The 23029-nt window shown below is 43.0% G+C and overlaps 1 protein-coding gene across 1 annotated transcript; it reads right to left on the reverse strand.

Annotated features, from left to right (window-relative positions):
- Positions 1-1247: 1247 nt before the first annotated feature.
- Positions 1248-22525, reverse strand: LOC119165166 (venom metalloproteinase BumaMPs1-like). The gene is made up of 13 exons (XM_075870904.1): positions 22456-22525; positions 19289-19461; positions 17230-17322; positions 15673-15811; positions 15442-15593; positions 14798-14869; positions 14591-14718; positions 14449-14501; positions 10016-10124; positions 6316-6483; positions 5283-5424; positions 2766-2912; positions 1248-1488 (listed from the first exon to the last, which is right to left on the reverse strand). Exons 1-13 carry the CDS (start codon positions 22502-22504, stop codon positions 1267-1269), a joined length of 1647 nt encoding a protein of 548 aa, XP_075727019.1. The 5' UTR covers positions 22505-22525; the 3' UTR covers positions 1248-1266.
- Between the last annotated feature and the right edge of the window lie 504 nt (positions 22526-23029).

The raw sequence follows: 23029 nt of genomic DNA on the forward strand, positions 1-23029 counted from the left end.
CATTGAACATAGTATGTCAGTGAAGCTAGTATAGGTGTCACGAAAAGCAGCTATTGCAGATTTCATATGTTATAAAGCAGGTACAGTGATTTACGTATTATACCGTAGTAAATATTTCCAATTATTGCTATAATTAAGGTATGCCTAAAACGAAGCTTCATATTTTTCTTAAAATGAATTCTACAAGAGGAGCGAAAACAGTTTTCTCGCAATTTTTCTGAATCCATAACTAATCGTGCGCATTACATCATAACTGGGAAAAACCACCACAACAAAAACACTCAACGGGTGCGCTTTGGCTCCCGTATCTTGCTTCTGGCAAGATGGCCGCCGCGTACGTGGCACGGCTTTACTGCACCAACGAAGTGCAGTGAAGATTTAGTTCAACCTCCTTGGTTCCAGTGAATGCAGCGGCGGCGCATGTACGTAACAAACTTTAACTTTGAGATTCGACGTCCTACCGAAACTTGTCCTACTGTTTACTGCAGAACAGCATCTGCGCGATTCGGCGTACGCGCCTGTGAACCACTTAGGACATGTCTCGCGCTTGTGAGCCTGAGGGTGCAGGTTTGATTTTCGGCCAAAGCAGCCACATTTAGTTGGGGCGGAAAGAAAGTCGCCCTTGGGCTGAAATTTAGGTGAAACTTCATTCAGTCCCCACATATACGGCGTGCTTCTTAGTAATATCTTAATTGGTTTTATCACGTAAAAGTTCATTTTGACCTAGTCACTAGTCATTGTGGTGGTGATGCGCGATGGTATCTAAAATTATTTTTGGCTCACATTTGTACTGTTTTCATTTTTTACCACAGTGCCTTTTATTGCGTAAACCTCCGTATACGTGGTCCGTTGTATTGATATATAAGTAAACCATATGACTTGCTTGTTTTAATTTATGTATTTATATGCCCGTTCTCCGGCAAATACTAAAATGAGCTTCTGGGCTTTTTGTGTAGGGTGGGGGGTGGGCGTTATGTAGAGGAATTTTGACACCTCGGGTAACTGAGTATGAACTGGGAGTACACTTCTGAGGAGAAGTGAGTATATGTATATTTTAACGTGCCCCTTCTCAGGTCTGTGCAGAGGACCAACGGCTCTGTCTCGAGACTTACGACTTGTTGCGAGCCCTGAGTGGAAACGTCATGGCGGTGTCGTGATTCCTCCATGTTATTTCAAATGAAAGTTCTTGGCGCTGACTAAGCGCTATTTTATTATGGATCGTTAGGAACAAGCTGTTTTTCACTTCATTAGGCGACAAAATCACATTTAATATCTACGTATCAAACCGGGCCAGCGATATCTCTGCGTTGGTGTTGGTGGTCGGGGCGGATATCCTGAAGAGCTGCAGTCGCAACGACATTCAGTGGTGCGATCAGCAGCGGTTGTTGTTGTTGTTGTTGTTCTCTTTGTCGTCGTTGTTGTACTCCTGGTGGTTGGCCTTTGCGGCAAACTGCCACCGCTGCTCTTGCACACGCCTCGTACACAAACCTGAATGAAAAAAAGAAAAGAAAATACCAACGCTTGAGTTCTTAGTTTTACGCCACTAATGGAAATAAAAGTCAGCCTACCAGTGAATCCATCGATGGTTTCCAGTGATAACAGTAAAGATATCCGGAGTTTTACGTGCCCAAACCACGATATGATTACGGGGGACGCAGTGTGAGCTCTGACAATTTCGACCATCTGGTGTAACCAGCTCTAACATCGCTTAATTATCACATGGGCTTCCAGCATTTCTCCATTGAAATGCGACAGTCGTGCTCGGAATCGAACCTGCGGCATTCTGGTCTGCAGGCGAACTGTATTACCAAGGGATGTACTTTAACGAAACATTTTTAGCTCACCCGTCATACTAGTTGATGGAAGGTTCAACATATATGGACGGCTCCATCGTTGAGTTGTCGACCATCTGTCTGTTCTGATGCTCAGTGGCACAAAGGCAGGCATGCCAACTTCTGTGGTGCTTTTATTCATTTTTTGGAGTAGGGTTAGGGGTTATGATATAGGTACCCATGCTTAGAACAGTTTGTCAGATATTGCAGTGTTAATGCAAAAAATAAATAAAATTGAAATATTAGTCGAAAACAGCATATGTTTGCTGAACTATATAGTTGGTGAAAAATGAATGTAGTGTACAGCCATAATCAACTCGTGGCCATTGCATTCGTTCTTCGACGGGGGTGAAAACCGATGTGCTTAGATTTAGGTGCACGTTAGAGACACAGGTAGTCAAAATCAATGCAGAATTCCAAATATGGGATACTCTACCGTGATGGCTGCACATAAAACACCATAACTGGCAAAGTTATCAAAACTATAACAACAAAGAGAGACCGCCTGCGCACGGTTGTGGCTTCACAATACATTATGTCAAGAAATGTCGGCTCAAGAGGTACGTTACGTTCAATGAAAAAGAAGATGACATAAAGGTAAGCACACTTGTTTTGTTTCTGCTACATGTTACAGCTGGTGAATATTCAAACATTGTGCTTCGCAATGTTGTTTTTTTTTTTAAATACAGGCACGTGCACTTATACTGGCAATGATAGGGATTACACAAACGCTGTAACACGAGTTTTACAACAGCAGTGTGCGCTATAGTTATATGAGACACTAGATGAATATTAGACTTTCTTGCGATGCTCAATTTCACTATACTTTGCTGTCCATAATTTTGTTCTCCCAAGTCACAGCATTTTTATATAAAATATGAACCTCATATATATGCACTTATAGTAACTTCGTGGTTCCTTCCAGTCTCTTACCTTGCCTACAGCACAGTACATGTAGTCCAGTGCATGTTCGTGCACGGATTTAGTCACCGTATAATAATCGCAGCGGTAACCGTAGCAGTACTTGGTAACTTCTGGATATTGGCATTTCACCATGCAATCCTTCATACGGTCTGAATTCTGAAATAGAAGACAGAAAAAGAAAGTTATCAAAACACTGGCTTGCAGAAAGAAAAATAGAAGAAAGAACATGGGAGAAATAGGTTTACAAGGGTATAAGATTTCGAAACTAAAGTGGGTTAATGGAAACAGCAGGTTGATTGAAAAACATCTTCCAGTACATGTGTTGATGAGGTGTTAACGAAAAAGGAACGACACCTTACAAGAGCACCCACCGGATGGCAGGAGTGTAGCGTTGGCGCTAGCGGGGAACGGGGGGGGGGGGGGGGGTGAAGGACTGCAGCTCCTATTGATAAAGTAAAAACCACCAGACACTGCACGGCCAGAGTAAAAAGGGAAAAAACACACAGAAAATCGGCACGAACAACAGCCTTGGCAATTAAAGGAGAGGGGGCGGGCGAAAACTTTGATGAGGGCTTTTTCTGTACAGAAGAAGCCCACATCAAAGTTTTCGCCCCCCCCCCCCCTCTCGTAAGTAAAAAGTGAAAAACACACGTGTGTTTTTCACTTTTTACTCTGGTCAGTGCAGTTTCTGGTTGTTATTACTCTGTCATAATAGGGGCTGCAGCCCTTCACCTTGCTTGAAGCTGCTTACCTGGGAAACAACAATCGGGGAATGTTCAGTAGTTGCACTTCACCACTTTAATCATTTATGCTTACCATTTCGAATCGGGTCACGAAGTTAGAAAGGGTTTGTTCTTTCCTTCGAAACAAGACTGAAACACAGCAACAAACGAAAGTGCGATTCGTCACCCACAAGCACGAAGACTAGGCAAATACATGTCATACCCATCATTCCCATGGTCGCTGAACGATCGCAGCGCCAAAGTCCCCTCTAGTTGATTTTAGGAAACTCTATGGCCTGGCCCACCCCCCAAGAGCAAAAATTTTCGGAACACAAGGCATAAGCTCCTCGCCCCCTTAAGGAACTCGCTTGTCGTCGCTCCCCGGTTCTCAGAATCTTGCCGCCGTTGGCGCACCGACGGGGGTGGGGGTTTAGGGGGTTGTAGCTCCCCCCCCCCCCCAGAGGCTGACATAACCCACATATACACCCCAATGTCCTTGTCGCCGAGTCACCTACGTCAGTGGTGCACCGAAGGGGGCGGGAATCGGGGGTTTTTATCTTCCAACCAGTGGTCGACCCCCTTCCCCCCGTAAGTGCAGCCTTGTTCTCAAGTTGTTGTCGTTTCAATCCAAGAAGTGGCTTGAGGGCGAAATCGCCTCATTTATTCTATTGTGTCGTATTCACATATTATACTCCTACACTAAAAGAGCGGAAACCGCATCCTCTGTGGCTCAAGCTGCGCTCACTTCCAATGAAGAAGCTTTGTACAAAAAGAAAAAAGAAAAAAGAAAGTGCTTTCACGAGTCGTCAGTCTGACTATTCTTGTTTTATTCTTGGCGGACGTCTAAGAGGGGCTGTAAAAAGACAAAATACACAATACTTGGGGCTCAAGAAAGGCATACTGCGCCAGGTGTCGCCGTGCGTCTTTCTTGCGTTCATTTTGTTTGCTCTGCCATAGAAGTCATAATATTTTTAAACAGCATTGTTTCACCACCAGCCGGCCAACACGTCAGCGCCAGAATCACTAAACGGAGCTGGAAAGCTAGAAAAATTAAGTATTTGCGTATTTGCCGGACATCTTTGTTGAGAACTAGGTTACGCCTTGTTTTATTTGATTTCCCGTTTATTTTGTATGTGCACTACTTCATCGAATGGTTTCTTGGCCTTCTCAAGGTTTTTCAAGGTCTTTCGGTAAAAACACCTAGAGATCGTTGTCATCGTCACCTCATTTCATACAATAATAATAATAATAATAATAATAATAATTTGTAAGTAATATAACCTATAACAATTTTTAGTATGTGGTACTCAAGTTTTATCTCTAGTTTCGACCCCCCAAAGAGAAATCCTGGGTGCGCTAACGCCGCAGCCCCTCATAAACGCGATGCTGCACCACAAGTCACCCCGCACCTTGTCCTATCAAGATCAAATAGTTAGTTGGTCAAAAAAACAAAAAAAAAAAACATTCGAGTACAGATCGAAACGTGCAAACGTGCAAGTGAGAAAAAAGAAGCTCCAAGTTTCAAAGTTTGTTATATCAAGCAAGACAGAAAGAAAGATAAACAAAGAGCGAAAAAAGCAAATAGATGAAGGGATAAGAAGAAAGGAGAAGTGATGAATTCAAAAAGAGAGAAAGAAAACGATGAAGAGAGAAAGATTTTTTTCCCCAGTTTAGTATGTATAAATACATACACGCACATATACAAACGTATGCAAACACGCGCTAACAGTGCATAATGATTGGTTGAACAGAACTTCCTTACACGCCTGCTGAATGGCTGCGATGAAAGCAGCCCATCACTCACCATGTCAGCGGTCACATTCTTTTGATTCGGAAAAACGCTCCTGCAAAACTCGTTGGGTGCCACTTCCATGCCAGGGAATATTCCCGGTTCCGTATGCCCTTGGTTGGTCTTGCTCACTAGCCAACAGATCTCTCCTCGCAATCTGAAAATGCATGATCGAAATCGAACTGATCTCTCATAATCATTATCAGCACCCAAGTTTTCGTCTTGTGCAGAAAAAACTGGTCTCTGAACCGTTCTCCTTATTGCGATGCCAAAACGCGGTGTTGCTCGCGTAACAAGACAAGGTTTAAACAATGCAAAGTGAAGGGGTTTTAGCATGAGAAGGGATGTTCCCAGTCGGTGATCCATACATCATTGGGATGCCGCCACACATGCACACGTTTATTGTAACTAAAATTACTTGTTTACCATACGAAAGTGAACATGCAACTATACAGAATGTGCGCAAGAATGGTTTTGTTTCTAGATGTGTACGTGTTAATTTTTATTGATTTGTGAGCATGCAGGTGAGTGCAGTAGTTTCTGGGGGTTATACAACCACTGTGAATTATTTTCATTGAGTTAGTTGTGTATGGTCTTTCGATCGAAACCTAGCAAGGATAATTCTTTTGTAAACGTGCTGCGATTACATAAATGTCCTCGTAGCAAACGAATTCTCTATATAATTAAATCGACTGACCAGTAAGCCATTTATTGAATGCTTATACTACGTGCTGCTGTGGAGACAAAAGCGATTAAATTCGCTGTCACATGAATCTCGCTAAACGTATGGCGTTGCATGAAGCCTTAGGGAAAACAGTACAAATGTAATTAAGGCATCGCAGCGATAAAAAAGTCAATGACTTTAGTATATACACACACAAACACACACTTCGAGAGCTCCAAAAGACTGAGCACGCACAGGCTTGCTTAAACTAGCAATGGGTGCTAGGGAAGAAGTAAGGTCCGTTTCGTTTCGTAAGTGACTGCAAAACTGACGGCAAACGTAAATATGCATTATGCACAAAAGGAAGAACTGAAAGTGTCTCACATTAAGACGTTTTGAATTTGCCTAAGACTGCACGATGAAAACTGGTGATGTCTCGTTCCACCGTCGACGTAGCTCATGATGTGACCATCTTTCCAGGGACAAGTCAGTGATCCTGGGTCTCCAGGAATCCACGGTTTTGGTGGGCTTCCATCGTGAGAAGCGCCGAGCCTTGAAGAGACAGGTTGAAAAAATTTAACCTTTACATTCGGCGAGTCAAGAAGGACTAAAATACGCATGGGGAATATTTGAATAGCCGCGTCTCAGAACTTGCATTTATGTCGCATGAGTAGTACTAAGTACATCACATACATGGCTTTGACTTTTCTATATATCTCACATATATTTACAATCATATGCTCCTTGCGTCTCTTCAAGCTTACAATTTCTAATTTACGGCAATTTGAAATGGTTGTTTAAAATGTGTATTTGTAATGCCATTTGTAACAATTTCTATTTTGTATAGACAGGTGCTCGTGGACTGCTTTGTAGGAAATCGATACCCGAAATTCGTGAGATCTGCTGGAATTTCATTTTTTTCTTACTGCAATGCACTTTCAGGCACAAGGAATGAACCTATGCAGTGGCGAACGTGGTGGCTGTGTGGTACCACGTGGTACACACAGCCACCACTTGTGTGAGCCACCACGTGGTACACACAAGTTTACTGGTGAATAGTGCTCATTTGTGGGTTAAAAGGCATTCATGAAACACTTGGAGGAGCGGCACAAAATTTGCATAGATCAGTGGATACCATCCCTCCGTGCGCCGAATTTCGTCCAGAAAAATAGATACGAGTAAAAGTAAGGTATGCTACAATTAAGATGTCCCCACTCAGATAACCTTAGAGTGCGTCAATAAAACAGATGTGGGAATATTGCAATAAGCGCCGTAAGGCTGAATCACAGCGGAGCTTTTTGTTTCTGAAGCAGTCTCTACTTTTTCGGACTGGAATGCGATCTTACCATAAGCAGTAATGTAGGTTATAGCTCGAAGCAGTCTCGACCTTTTCGGACTGGAATGCGATCTTAACATAAGCAGTAATGTAGGTTACAGCTCGGCTCTTCCTCTAAATTTTTTGACATATTGATTGGTTATCGATCGGTATTCATCGGCCGTCAATTTCAGATTGAATTATTGAAAAAGCTTAATCCCACTGTACTGTGTGCAGGCATATCACAGGGCTTACTGAATATTTAGTCGAAACCAATTACTGTTGATTGACTATTTATTAGTATCATCTGGCCTTCGTTCGGCAGCGATCGGAATTGTTTGGGTCCCAGTCATTTGATCACAAGCAGATGTTATACTTTACTAGCTTAATTAGCATAATTACCGCATGTATCTTGAATATCTCGGTTTGGTGTAGCGTAGTAATGCGCAGCTAAATTAGTCTCAATCAGTGTTACGCAATGGGCACCCCCATTCCATTCCAATGGAATTCCAGGAAATGAGGACTTGACGCAATTCCATTCCTTTTAATTCCTCGGAATGAAAAAAAAAACTTAGCCTAATACGCGATATCGAAAATGTGTGCGTCATCTATAGACAAGCCCGTAGGCTCCACCCAGCATATATTGTTGGGCGAAAAAACAAACAAACAAACCAGTCCCATATCGCAGCACTTTCTTGTGCTAGATGCTATTCTTTTGTTTAAATTCTTCATTCTTCAATGACTTCCCAATGCTGCGTGCTTTGTGCAGGCAATGGGGGAGACCTGAAAATGCCGGGAACAAGGTAGCGCGAGTTTTAATCGAATTTAGGAGTTACCATGAACGCAGAAAAAGAATGTACCAATGCCAACCGGTTTCATCAACAAGATCGGTGCCGTGCTTATCCTGAAATTACCGGCGCGTGCTAAAGCGCTCTTCAACGTCTGTTCTTATTCCTCGGTGCAATTTAGTAACTCGCCTGTAACTTAAGCTAGATTTGAAGAACAATATTACAATATATGTATTTTTTGCCCCGCCACGGTGGTCTAGTGCCTAAGGTACTCGGCTGCTGACCCGCAGGTCGCGGGATGGAATCCCGGCTGCGGTGGATGCATTTTCGGTAGAGGCGGAAATGCTGAGATTTGGGTGTACGCTAAAGAACCCTAGGTGGTCATAAAATTCCGGAGCCCTCCGCTACGGCGTCTCTCATAATCATATGGTGGTTTTGGGACGTTAAACCCCGCATATCAATCATATCAATCAATCTATGTATTTTAAAACAAGCGCCGATGCCACGCGTGTGTGTGAGAATGATGTTTGACCAACATTAACTTATCGGTGTTGCAGATCGACGTATGTACGTAAACCTGTGTTGCCACAGAGGTTGCTGCGTTCGACCATGGACTCGATTGCCGCAAAGATCCCAACAGGCATCTCTTGGCAAGCTTCACAAGGCAGTGTGTTCTGGAATACATAGTCCGCCTGCTGCGCCTGCCATTCGCTTTGCACCTCCTTATCTATCCCATTTTAGTTTTCGTTGGCTCTCTTTGGTCAGTGTGCGCTACGAATACGGAGCCGTGTGCTGTAGATGGACCTGTTCATTTCGTAAATCATTTCGCTCATTTTTCCGCTCGCGGTAATGCGCAATTCCGTGCCATGCAAAGTGAATCAAAGAGTGCAATGAGCGCACACGTGTAGCGTTAAAGAAAAGCAGAACCACAACACTAAATCCGTGCGATAGATTACGGATTTGAGGCAATCTAAGCAACCACTGTGCAGTAAGATAGCATCAGTCCGGACACTCTATGTATACAGTTGAAATGCGTGATCAGTGTTTTTGTTTGGTTTACGGCGCGCCACTACTGCACGTGTACATACTATACCCTTTTTACTTGAAAAAAAAACCCCAAAAAACTACGACATACCCTATTGCGAAAGGGTCCAGAGGTACATATAGCTGAATAAGTGAGCTGAGGTAAGCAACACAGCTTTACACAGGTGGGTGATAAACAGCGTGGTGTCCATATCTGACGAGTGTTCATGACGCGCGTATATAATTGCAGCGAGAAGTACAATAGAAATGTTTTGCAGTGCAAGGTAATCTTAAAGGTATGATGGTCGCATCTCTTCAAGAAACACGCTTTCTTCAACGCCTGTACCTATATGATCGGAAACGCACGGCCTATATAGAGAACAGAAGTTCGGCTTTGTGATACGGTGTGCCTCTTGCAACTGCCGTGCGGATAGTTTCGAAGTGCGCATAGCTCGAATAATGAGTTCTCGTCGGCTTGTGGCAGCACAGTGAAGTCCGCTGACCTTGAGATGCTGGATGGCGAAAGAAACGGGCCACAGAGAAACGATGCGGGAGGATAGAGACCATGTACGTGGAGAAAGTACTGTCACTGGTTTGATGAATGTTGACTTTTTGCTGCTGCCTATATATCGCATTCATGTCTTCTCGACCTGCAGTAAGGAATCGGCTCTCCAATGTTGCACGTGTTTGCAAAGTTCTAAAACAGAAAGAAGCGCACATTAATTTGATGTGAGCTCTCAACTGTTTCTGAATGCTAATCACATATTATTGCAAGAACTGAAGCATATATGGTTTGACGAAAACTCGATGAAAAAACAATGGTTCAAAAAAAGTACACTCGCAAAAACAACCGAACCAACGTTTCGGCGCCCAATACGGTTGCCTTGTTCACTTAGTGCATGCGCTGTGCCCGAGTGGTCCCGAAGCAGAACTTTTAAAGCCAAAAGTCAACTCTTACACATGGGCAGCCTCATGGGCGAGCGTGTGCATTCCGCTGTAGAGACCCGCGGTGTCTTCTCCAAGGCCTACGAAGTGGTCGGTGCATAAACCACCCACAAAGGCGATTCCTGCAAGAAACAAGGAATTTTGAAGGTGCGCTCGTCCCGGATGCTACGCGTGTTTTTTGGAGAGAAGTAGCTCTGAAAGTACTGCTTTATTCCTCACATGCACTAATACAACACTGTGGTAGCGCAAGTGGAGCTCACAACACAAAGCGTTTCACTGAGACAGGATATTAAGCGACAAATACACTTTCATTGAACCTACGCCGTAAGGAACACAGATGAAAAAGGAAAAAACCACACTTCTCCAGCGAAGAAGACGCACTGTGTTTTGTCTATTCTTTTCATTTGCATATCTAGTTCTGTAAATATAAACCATAGCATGCACTGAACCAAAATAACCGACCTTAAAATGCAAAGTGTTTCAGGAGTTACTTTTGTGAATTTTTCCTTTCTGTTTGTGGGTATGCGGTTACGAGAAAGTTTTCACTATACGATGACTCAGCAAGAATCCACGTAGGACTTAAGAAACCTTAAGGTTTGAATCTACATTCATGTTCCCATGGGACGTGGTAACACCCTGAAGTTTTCAACTCGCGTTGATCAAAAGAGGTTTCGTTATGAAATCACAACGATACTTCATACTGAACATCCGCCCAGCATATTATTCATTATAACGTGATGGTTGGACGTTTCTTGCTGTCAGAGTTTCGTGTTTTAATGCTGAGTTTCCGCAAAGGATTCTCCACTCAAGACGCGTTCTTCTTATTACAAGAGGAAGTTGTGAGCTTTATAAGCGTGGGAGCAGATACATGTGATACTAACTCTTGATTTAAAAGGAGCATTTGACAGTACCGCGCATACGTTCATCCTAACAGAATTAAGCAACATCGGACTTTGGGCAAGCACCTCCAATTACGTAAAGGCCTTCCTCACAGAGAGGTGGGTTTTAATAAGCGTGTCTCAAGTCACGTCGGACGCTTTTGAGATGCCAAGAGAAGGTAGCCCTCAAGGAGCCATCATTTCTCCCCTACTCTTTATCACCGCCATTATAGGATTCAAGCAATCCTGGGATAATGTGCCGCTGTTGGGATACACCCTACAATACCACCCTGTGGGCAGCGCTTAGATCTCTGGCTAGCAAAGAGCAGACCCTTCAAGAGGCTGCAAAGGCAGTTGAAAAATTTGCCATGGTCAGTGGGCTCAGCTGTGTCCGAAACAAGCATGAAATTCTAAGGGTACGTAGAAAAAAAATGCAAAAGTAATGGAAACATCGATAAACAAATTGAAGTCGTCAAATATCGTATTTTGGGTTACTGGGTTCTGTGCAATGAAAGAGCGAATCACACAGTAAACATATTAAATTCAGCTATGAAATAAGTTGCGTGAATGATCCAGAGAACAACATCCCAAAAACAGGGAATTAACGAAGGAGACACAATCAGATTAGTACAGGCTCTCGTACTTAGTAAGGTTACGTACAGTCTAGTTTTACACGCGCTAAACAGATCAGAACAAAACATCGAGTCTATAATCAGGGATGCCTAAAAAGTGACAATAGGGCTATCGGTAAGCACACCAAGCCAAAAACTATTGGACCTGTGTTTATATAACACATACCCTGAGCTGAAGACAGCGGTACCATCTTTCCGCTGCCCAAGAGCATGGCCTCAAAAAACAAGCAGAAAGTGCAGAAAGGAGAGAATATACAATGGCTCTGAAAAACATTTAAAAACAAACCAAATGTTTTGTGTGTGGACGTTTCCCGGTGAAAATTCAAATGGTCAGTTGTATCATAGGCTTAGCCGCCATAACAGCATGGTGACATGTGCATCGCTGTACACGCCCTCGATGGGCGAGGCGGAATGCTTTGTCATTGCCCTTGTGATCTGTTCTGTTCTGTTCTGTTTTAACTGTTTTGCTGTGGAGAGGTTGAGGTGCCTATTGCCTCGGCTACTCCAGATCACAAAGTTCTGCAGCCAAAAATAAAATAATAATACAGAACGGTAATCAAAAATTAACAATACGGAAAAGAAAAAAAAACATAATAGCACACTGAAACCAGTTCAAGTATCATGCCGATACACAGTTTTCTTAGCGCAGTTCACACAGTCATAAACTATTTACACGCACACCTTACTATTATACTGTCAGTATATACATGACCACATTTTATATATACCCATCTCTGGCTGTCTGTCATAGGCGTTTGTCCAGTGCGGTTTCCACTAAAAAGTCTGTCAGGAAGGTTATTGCCTTTTTCTGGAGACGCATCTCAGGCCATGGTCCAATTAGTTTCTTTATTGTGAGGGGCCGTCTGTCAAAACTCGCTAATTTGTTCTTTAATTTTTCTCTTTCATTCGCGTATTTAACGCACTCCAAAAGAATATGGCGAACATTTTCTTCTGCATGACCACAATGGCATTACGGTGAGTTGGATCGATGTATCTTGTGCAGGAAGCTGTTTGTGTATGCTACTTCTAATCGAAGTCGTTGGATCAATGTCTCTAGGTGTCGTGGGAGGTCTGTAGCTATGGAAAATTTTCTGTGTGAATCAACTTCATAAAGTACTGTTTTCTTTGATTTAGGGCTCTCAAACCACTTCTCCATCGAACAATGGTTAGCTCCTTGCGTTATAAATAGTCGAATATACGCCCCAGACATAGAGATTGCGCAATCCCGTCCTTCCTTGAACGCTTTCTTCGCGAGGCTATCAGCTTCTTCATTTCCCTTTATACCAATGTGGCTGGGTATCCATTGGAGTACGATGTTGTGACCCTGCGATGAGGCATATTCCACAGTTTCTGCAATACATCGTGCTATTTCACCATTTTTCTAAGGTGATCTCACATTTCTGATTAGCTGAAGAGTAGGTTTGCCATCAGTGCATATCATCCATTTTCGTGGCTCAGGATTCTCGCAAATAAGCTTAACTGCTTCAAAGATAGCCGCCAATTCTGCTGTCGTCGATAAAAATTTGTGCGATAATTTGTTCATCTTATTTTTCTGAATTTCGGGTATAAAGACCGCACAGGCTGACGCTTCTTCAACCCATGATCCGTCTGTATATATCTTCGTTTTTTCATTATGCAATACATGAAGCTGATGAAGTACCATCTGTGCTGCTACTAAAGGTGCCATGTCCGCTTTATTCTCTATGCCGTATATTTCACGGATAACGTTGAGAAGTGGCAGCGTCCGAGGTGGTTTTGAAGGTTTCCATAGTTTAAATTCTGGTCCTACTGCTTGAAATGATGATATACTATCCTGTAGTCTCGTTGCCGTCCTTTGTGTTAGTGCACCAGATAAAAAATTACTTTCACGTTGCGTGAAAATTCAAAATAATTTTCGAGATGTTTCTTTAGTTCGAAGTACTGCCAAAGGTGGCTCTAGAGCCTCCGCATACACTAAAGCACTGGAAGTTGACCGTGGTAAACCCAGACATACCCTCAAGCTCCTTGCCAATAACAAGTGAAGTCTCCTTCCGGTGGAGGCTGGAAGTCCGTGCAGCAGAGGCAGTGAGTAAGTTACGATGGGGCGTATCCAGGCAACATGTAGGGCTAATAACGACTCTGTAGTACCACCCCATTTGGCCCCGCAGAGGTGCCGGAGGATTCGAATGGCCTGATTCACTTGTGATCAAAGCGCAGGAACAGAGATTTGAACTGCATACAGTTATCATTACCGAGTCGCGTGAAGCGTGCCGTTTCTTTTTAAAAGGCCGCCTTCCGATAAAAATGAGTAAGTTTCTTGGCGGAAGGTTGACGAACAAATGCAGGCTGATCTGGTGTTTAGGACACGCAATCCTGCAGGGAAACGAAAGTGCACGAACCGAGCAGAGCCTGGACTGCACTTTCAATCCTTTGAAACTCTCCGAAAAGGAAGCTAACGAGGAGCATAACGACGCATCCAGAATGGCCCCTAGCGAAATTTTCGCTAAGCAGTCAGGCACGCGACAAAAATACAGCACCCACCGCAAATCATTAGAAGGGGAGAACGTGACTGACCTCCGCAGTATTCAAACGGGGGTCTTTCTCAACCAAGATGTCTTCAGGTTGTCCGTGGTGTGGTGGTTCACCATCGTTCTACCACAATTTATGGGAATACCTAAAGCAACCACCAAATTTAGCTACCTTTTGAGGTCAAGGCAAGCTTTCAATACTTTCGAGCAATGGGAGGCACAGCTCGCCAGCTCTGACCCAAAGGTACAGCTTGCCCTTCTGGGTCACGTGAGACAGGCGGCAGTAGCCAGCGGAGCCCTGGACTTTGGGCCTCACTCATTGAGCCCATGACCCTTGTGCCAAACTCTTGCGAATAAAGTATATTCTTTTTTATTTTTCCTGTTCTTTCATGCTGCCACTACTTTTGTACAACGACAAAATAGGCTTACCTAAGAGATTCGTGTTCTTCGTGCCGTCTTTTTCTGTGGAGTATAATATATACCTGAAAAACGTCATGCCACAGTGAGTTGAAAACAAAAATCATTTGATAATAATATGAAGTAAAAACTAAGGATTTAATGGTGCACATACCCAGTGATTAAGAACACCATATCGGGATCACCGTATTCATATTTTTTGTTGTGGGCGTACTTCCGGAAGTTCTCAAGGGTCAGTGAGCCATCCATTTGTGTGCTGGTACCTTTTTTATAAGTGCTAAACTGAGCAGAAAATGAGAAAGTGTAAGTTGCTGACAAAAGGGGCCAGAAGTCTTTCATGCAAAAAGACGTCACTATTTACCCGGTCTTTATGAACTCCCGTAAGAAGGAACTTTACCGTCGGTTGTTTTGTGTCTGCGTATCTTATGTTAACCTGCGGGAACACGGTAGAGCAAATCTCAGTTTGAACGCCCACTTACTTGACCAATAACGGCTGAGCTCTACTTGATTGTTTCACATAAGGAATGGTACTTCTAAGTGACTGCCTAAATGAAGTTTATCGAGCTTGCAATAAAAATTGTAACCTTGAAATTGCGTCAATTGGTCTTTGTGTTGTGCCATCACCACATCAACCGTTTTGTGGCATAGCATTGGGCATAAAAACCGGCAGAAAATAGCCATGCTAATGCACCATTAGTCTGTTCGGTGTTCATGGGACCTATCTCGCTTTTGCATCGGAGGCATGTATGTATGTATGTATGTATGTATGTATGTATGTATGTATGTATGTATGTATGTATGTATGTATGTATGTATGTATGTATGTATGTATGTATGTATGTATGTATGTATGTATGTATGTATGTATGTACGTATGTATGTATGTACGTATGTATGTATGTATGTATGTATGTATGTATGTATGTATGTATGTATGTATGTATGTACATTCCCCATTGCTTGGTGTAAAAAAGTAAGTTCTGTAAATATACTGTTGATACTCACCGAGTTGATCATTACGCAGAGGTAAAATATTAACTCAATCGTTGTGTTGAAGTGCTTATGATGTAGCCAGTCAGAGACCATGAAAATTTCTACGATGACTTCTGCAGGTACATATTGACCTACATTAGCCCTTTCGTTCACGGTGCTATCACCTAAAACAACAAAAAGATGAATAAAGGAAAGTTACAATTAAGTCTGAACGACCTGTTCAACAACAGCTTGTTCACTTGCCTTTTAGAGGTATTGCTTTCTCGATGTCTACCAGTTCTTTCTTCTCAATTTCATGTATCATGTGTGGAATCAGGCCGTTTTCTGATCGCTCCATTGTTCGCATTGGCTCGATTCTGTGGTGTGGTCCAACAACACCTTCCTGCAAAAGGCAACGCGTCACTTGGAATTGCATTGCACGTCATCGAAATGTGACTGCGCGATTTCCACCAGGTTACCGCGTTTCACTAGGTATATAGCCTCACTGGATGACGGTGCTGTTTGCGATCATTGCGGCAGCGATAAAAAGATAGAGCACATTCTGCGTCACTGTCATCGCTACAGTGCGCACAGACCGCCGCCATAGCTGCTGCGTTAGCACGCCTTGACGACAGACCCTTGTCAGAACAGTCAGTGCTTGAAAGCCGACACGATCAATCTTTGCACAGAAAGTGGATCGAAGCCTTTTCGCGTGGTAGGGGCCTATTTAATAGGCTATAACACCTCGGCTGTTCTTTTTTTTTTCTTTTTCTCTTGTTTATACTTTTCTCTTCGCTTTACTTCTCACCTTTCTCCCACATTTCCCTCCCTTTGGTGAAGAGTAGCAAACCGAATGCTACACTTCTGGTTGACCTCCCTGCCTTGTTCTGATTTCTCTCTCTCTCTCCTTCAGTGTAACACGTTATTCTGTTGTGTTCTGCATAAAGCAGCTAACTTCAAGCAAACGCATCAAAGCCATGGGGCACTTTGGATATTTCAGTTACACTGAATACTTCAACATAAGACCGCAATGCAATAAAAGATGACAATTTCGCCGCAAGGTTGAAGCAATGAATACGATATAGCAACAAGTTAGCATACGAAGCAAGGCTAGCAGGTAACTCTATTAGGATGACATCTGCCGTAACCCTACTAAATGCTGGTTTTTCGCTCGTGTAGAACATACTGTGCAGGGTGATGTTATCAGTTTTAGCCGTCACCATCAAGTTCTGTATAATGTCCATGGACTTTATACAGAGCATGACGGCGACGGCTAAAACCCGCCCAGGGTATCCATATAAGTGCAAGCACAATACGAAACAGATCCAGCGCTCTGTTTTTCAGACTACGTGTAAATCGAAGCTTTAATAAAGAGATGATTAAATGGTACATATACATGTATATATTGATGCCCACTATTGTGCGATGTTTAATGATATAAAATGTGCAACTCTTTTTAGTAATTATATTTACGCACCTGGAATATCACATCACCACTATCGTTTGAGCTAGGTTTTTCTAGGTTTTTGTATGCCTTGTATGCAACAAACCTTGCGGTACACACCCGTAATACTATTTATGTATTAAAAATTTACCAAAGTGAAATTTTGGAAAATTTCGCCTAAAGCTGCCAACTAAGAAGTTTAACGGGGTTAGTGTCTGTCTTTTGCATTCGCTCAAAATGTAGCGAGCTGATATCACGACGACGTATTTATGATCCCCATGACACCATTCTGCATCCTCGTAGAAGCGATAACAGAGAGTAAAAGCAGAAAACGCATGGTACGAATTTTTTTTCGTCAATAAAGTTTTGAAACTCACAACTTCGACCCCGTCGTCGGTTCTTGTGACGTGCACTGTCGCGAACTGTTTTTCATCTTCGTGAAGATTCCGGTCCAGATCTCTACCGTCGAACTGAAAAAAAAAGGGGTGAATCAAAACTAAATTTCTTTTCTTTTTTGTTTTTACGAAATTTGTTTTAGTTATATTATCAATAAAATAAGTAAACTGTACGTGTTTAGCACAAACGGAAAGCTTTGGAAGATTCTGAGTTCCTGTTCGCGATTTAGCATCACACAAACATTATTTATTGTTTATTTATTTGATTTGGATACACATAAAACACAGAGGAAACAGGCCAGGAAGAGGCTGACAACTGCCACTTACAGCGGCACAATGCCTGCCTGATCTTTTGGGAACAGAGAAGCATTGAATAAAGCAGGGTAGAAGGAAAGGAAATAAGAAAGAGACAAGTAACACAAACGTAAGTACAAACAAGCAGTCACTTAGAAAAATATCTATAAATGTGGGGTCAAACCAGTTTTGTTCAAGAGCTTATGTCCACTGCAACAGTAAATCAAAAGAAAAAAAAAACTGAGAGGTGGTTTATATAGATGGGATAACTTTTTCTGTTGAATGTTAAGAGTACCAAAATGGTTGTTTAAATAATCTATGCGATTAATGTTACCATGCGATATTCGTAAATGTTGTCAAGCGTGCATGATACCGCTGCCACTGATCTATCTTCCCGCAAGCTATCTAAATTACTTCGACGTCACACATTATGCTTTCATTTTTATGAGCTTATATGCGCTTGATTGTTGAGGCTCGATCCAAGTTTTGTAAGGCAGTAAAAAGCGTTAAGACAAGAAATCTCAGAAAGGGTAGACTATTGAACTTTCTATCCAGTAATGATATCTCCCGTCATAAGAATGACATATTGAAACGCGCTAGCGAAGATAGACAACTGAGTATGGCAGCCTGTGCGTTACACGGAGAAAGTGATCTTGTTATTTTGTTCAGAGAAACGATTCTAGCGATGTTTTTGTAGTGCCGTGATCTTTAACGTTCGTATGGATAGATAAACATAGTAATGAACTACCTGCTGCAAATCTTGTCGAGGCATTTTGTCAAGGTTGTGGACTGTTTCATGACACACTGTCAAGAGTGAGTTTAGACATCTTAAAAGTGAATTGTAGTTTTCATTATATTAAAGGCGTAGGGGTGTACGCGCCATTAAGTAGTGTTCGCCTCGTGGTGCCCGAGTGTTGCAGTTATTGATTGATTGATTGATTGATTGATGCGGGGATCTTGAGCAGAGATGGGGCGTATAGTCAGTGACGGTTTGTTTCTCAGTGGAAGTCCGTGGGGACAATACCGTTATGTGTTCCGGCGTACTCTCGTGTTTAGTCGAAGTTCGGTGACGCCGCATACACTACGTGCGAGGGCAATTTGCTGTTAGTGTGTGTGATATTGGCATTGTAGTGTGTTATTCGACATGTTACTTTAGTTTGACATGATAATTCAACCGGTGAACTTGCCGTTGCATAAAATCTGTTAAGATACCTCATGTGTTCGCTGTACCACTGCGTCTATTGTGTCTGACCATAAGTATCTGTGCAAGACGCCAGAAGAGCTATGTAAAAAAATGATTATTGATATCGAGGGGTATATTAGGGCTGAAATATAAAGCCAATGTGTCGTCGCATTGATTCACTCACGTAACTATGTTCTTCACTATTTCCGATGGAGGCGGAAATGTTGTAGGCCCGTGTGCTCAGATTTGGGTGCACGTTAAAGAACCCCAGGTGGTCGAAATTTCCGGAGCCCTCCACTACGGCGTCTCTCATAATCATATAGTGGTTTTGGGACGTTAAACCCCACATATCAATCATGTTCTTCACTATATACTGCCAACACACTTTATGCTCTAATCATATGGCACAGACAGATGATCATGTAATAACACATTCTAAATGTGCATGGGACACTTACGTTTTCTTTTAATACTATTAGCGCAATGTCATGAGAATGACTGGCATGCCAATTTGGCCATCATTTTCAAAAGCCACGCTTTAGAGATCATAGCGAGAGTACTTACAAAACGTGTCACTTCGCGTCCATCTTCATGTTCCAGGACTCGGAAGTTTCGGGCCGCCACCGACGCCTTTCTGAGGTTCAACGTCAGTTTGTCGTGCAGGTGCATCACCATTCTTCCATCGGCTGCACGTTCCTCCAGTAGGCGTGGGTAAACCAGCCTCGGTTGAGGCAATCCTGTGAAAAACAAATGGAACAGCGGACGTTCACATACTTTTACGGCGAAAGCTTTTGCGAGATCTCAATAACGGTCGATTTAGGTGACGTCAACGAAAAAAAAAAAAAACGGCGAAGCTTTCACCAAGCCACACAAGGCTTGAGACAACAAAACTGAACAAGTCAGAAGACTAGTTTAGTTGTTTCCGGGTTGTTTTTTAAAAGAAACAATGCTGGAGGGTAGAGACGAAGAAGATGTACGTGGAAAAAGTACTGTCACGAGTTTGATGAATGTTACCTTTTTGCTGGTGCCTAAACATTACATACATGTCTTCTCAACCGGCAGTATTGGATCTACATTGTGTCGCGTGTTTGCAAGTTGAGGTGCTAAAACAGGAACAAGCGCACATTAAGTAGACGTGAGCTTTTAATTGTTTCTAAATGTTAATCACATATTATTGCAAGAACTGAAGCTTATGGTTTGACGAAAACTCGACAAAAATTATGGTTGAAGAAAACAAAACTGGACGATTCTGAAGACTAGCCCGGTTGCTTCTGGATTGTTTCTAAACCTCAGCTAGGTGATGCAGGTTCCAGGTTGCTTTTACGCTGTTGCTAGATGTTTGCTTGGTGATGTTAGGTTGTTTCAACGTTGATTCTCAGTGCAGACAGGTTCGAGTTAAACCACAGATGCTCGCAGACACGTCAAGGTCGTCCACACTCCAGAAACAAAACCTCGGGCTGAAACCAAACGTTCGCACTCCTGATAGATCTACGGGTACGTCCTCGTTGGCGTAGGCCTTCCAGCATTTCAAGTTCTTCTTGCAGCCACCGTTGCCTTTCCTTATCATTATCTTGTAGTACGTATTCGGGGTCCCCGGCTCGCCACTGTCGCATCGCAGCCATTCTTTGGACAAAAAATGGCGCCTTCTTAATTTTCAATAGACCAGTGTCGAGCTGTGGCACATGCCCATTAATGTTTTCTTGTGAGCTGCACAACGGCGCATACCAGTTAAGATCATAGTGATAGTTTTCGGTGATCGACACAGAATGAATGGTTCGCTAATCAGCTTCGCTGTTGAATAACAGTTCTATTTGAGTGCTATTCAAATCAGGCCCTTTGTGTGCAGCATTTGAGTATTCTACCATATGGTCTCGCCATACAAGTCCTCTACCACCATATAGAGCAGTGACATGTTGTTTTAGGGGTGATTGTATATGCATTCATATACACAGTGTTTCGTTATTTACATGTTGACACAATTTTAAGCACTTATATATACACAGGATGTATCATTTGCATATCTAAGCAATTATGCACAGGGATCACATTACCGACTACAAAGCTGTGGGACGCGTTTTCCTTTGAAGATTACAATTTTGTGGCCGGAGAAGCATGTGGCGAGGGGATCTAGAGGTTGCAGTTGAATCTTGGAGAAGGCAATGTCGATACAGGTCTCAAGTCGAGGTTCTCTCGCCACCACTTGCGTGCCGCCTCTGGTTCGCGAGCGCTCACTTCGGGGTCCGCCAGTCGACAAGCCTTCTTCGCGGCACAAAGTTTACACGATGCCTTACAGATGTGTAGTGGGTGCTGCACTTATCAGCAGAATGGCATAGTGGAATAGTTGGGGATTTCCTCATTAAAGTTACGGTGGGCGTATATCGGGTACATTGCACTAGCTTACACGCCAAGAGACTTGCCCCGAGCATAAGAAGCTTGGTGAACACACTCCTAAAGCACATTTTAAACAGACGTCATATCGGGTATGGAATCACGTGAATATATATAGGCGATATAGCATGGTGAAAGGGTAAACTAACAACCAGGTGTCACAAAATACGAATCTCGCCATGAGTGCGTGGCTTAAAACTTGTACATTATTCCAGATAGTGTAGCCATTTGAAAGAAGACCTTTTTTATATTTCATCTCCTCGCCGGTTTCTCAAGGGCACTTGTTTCCAGATTCGAGAAACATGTCAATACAGATTTCAAAGGTGTCTGACATCGGCAAGCTGAATTTAAACTATACAGTTCTTATAGTACCACGGCTATTTTCCAACACGTAGGGTACGTGCCTCACGAAAAAAATGCTTGAGGCTAGTCATGTCTGAGTACCTCATGAAGATACTTATCAAGAGGAAAAAAATTCATGGGATGAAAACAGCCATGTGTGGGCCGCGGGCCCCTAACGATGTCTGGCGGGTCACATGATACAGACGCCTTTCTGAAAGGGTGCTCAATGGCAAGAGCTGATGGGGCTTTGAGTTACGGCCTCCAGGTTATGAGAAATATCTCTTGTCCTCGTACGGCTAACTGTTTTCTATCTCTCCCTTTTTCCCACGCACCGCTCCTAAATATTGTAGCATGGTAGACAAAATAATTTATGATGGCGATTTCTGAACATAATAGTAATGATTGTTGGTGTTTAACGTCCCAAAACCGCGATATAATTTCGATCACCTGGGGTTCTTTAACGTGCACCTAAGTCTAAGCGCACGGGCCTCAAACATTGTCGCCTCTGTCGAAAATGTGGCCGCCGTGGCCGGGATTCGACCCCGCGACCTGCGGGTTGGCTATCGATAACCGTAGCTCCTGGACGACCGTGGCGGAATGGCTACCCTTGGCTACACCTGACAATAACACAGGGTTGCCTCGCTTAAGCAACGCCTACGTGAGGTGCCGGAAAAAAAATGTCATCGTATCTACAAAGGAATAACAGAAAAATTAAATCTACGACAGGTATTGGGAAGCCCCACCGCGGTGGTCTACTGGCTAAGGTACTCGGTTGCTGACCCGCAGGTCGCGGGATCAAATCCCGGCTGCGGCGGCTGCATTTCCGATGGAGGCGGAATTGTTGTAGGCCCGTGTGCTCAGATTTGGGTGCACGTTTAAGAACCCCAGGTGGTCGAAATTTCCGGAGCCCTCCACTACGGTGTCTGTCATAATCATATAGTGGTTTTGGGACGTTAAACTCCCGATATCAAAACATGTATTGGGAAAGCAGTGTTTCTTACCTCTAGACGACATGACCAGTGCTGAAAATATGATTATGCGAAGCATCATGACGAATGGCTTGAGGGCTTTGCTGTCAGCCGCTTCATTTTATAATACGATTACAAGGCATTGACTGACATTTCATCGCCCGTTGAACTTACTGTGTACGTCTATTCCTGACTTGAAAGATACGCATGTACGACGCACTCAAATTCGTCTGTAGCACTTACGTCTTTTATTTTTTGAATAAGAAACGTTTTTCTGCAAACAAGGCTTTTTTTTCTGCCAAGTTCATTCAAATGTTTGAAGTGCACTTATATTTCCGATCTTTGTAAACAATCGCTATAATTCAAAACTTTTGAAAAACTTGACTTGGAACTCGACTCTAATTAGTAAAGATATCAATTACCATTTATGGTGTTTGATGGGAACCTAACTACTTTGTAAGGTACTTGTAATTTCATAAAATGTTTTACCCAAAGTGACGTAAAAAATAATAAGAACTACTCCTCACCTCGTAGCGTAAAAATGCCCCGCTGTGGTGGTCTATTGGCTAAGGTACTCGGCTGCTGATACGCAGGTCGTGGGATTGAA

This window comes from Rhipicephalus microplus, chromosome 8, assembly GCF_043290135.1.
Source record: "Rhipicephalus microplus isolate Deutch F79 chromosome 8, USDA_Rmic, whole genome shotgun sequence".
Taxonomy (NCBI): domain Eukaryota; kingdom Metazoa; phylum Arthropoda; class Arachnida; order Ixodida; family Ixodidae; genus Rhipicephalus; species Rhipicephalus microplus.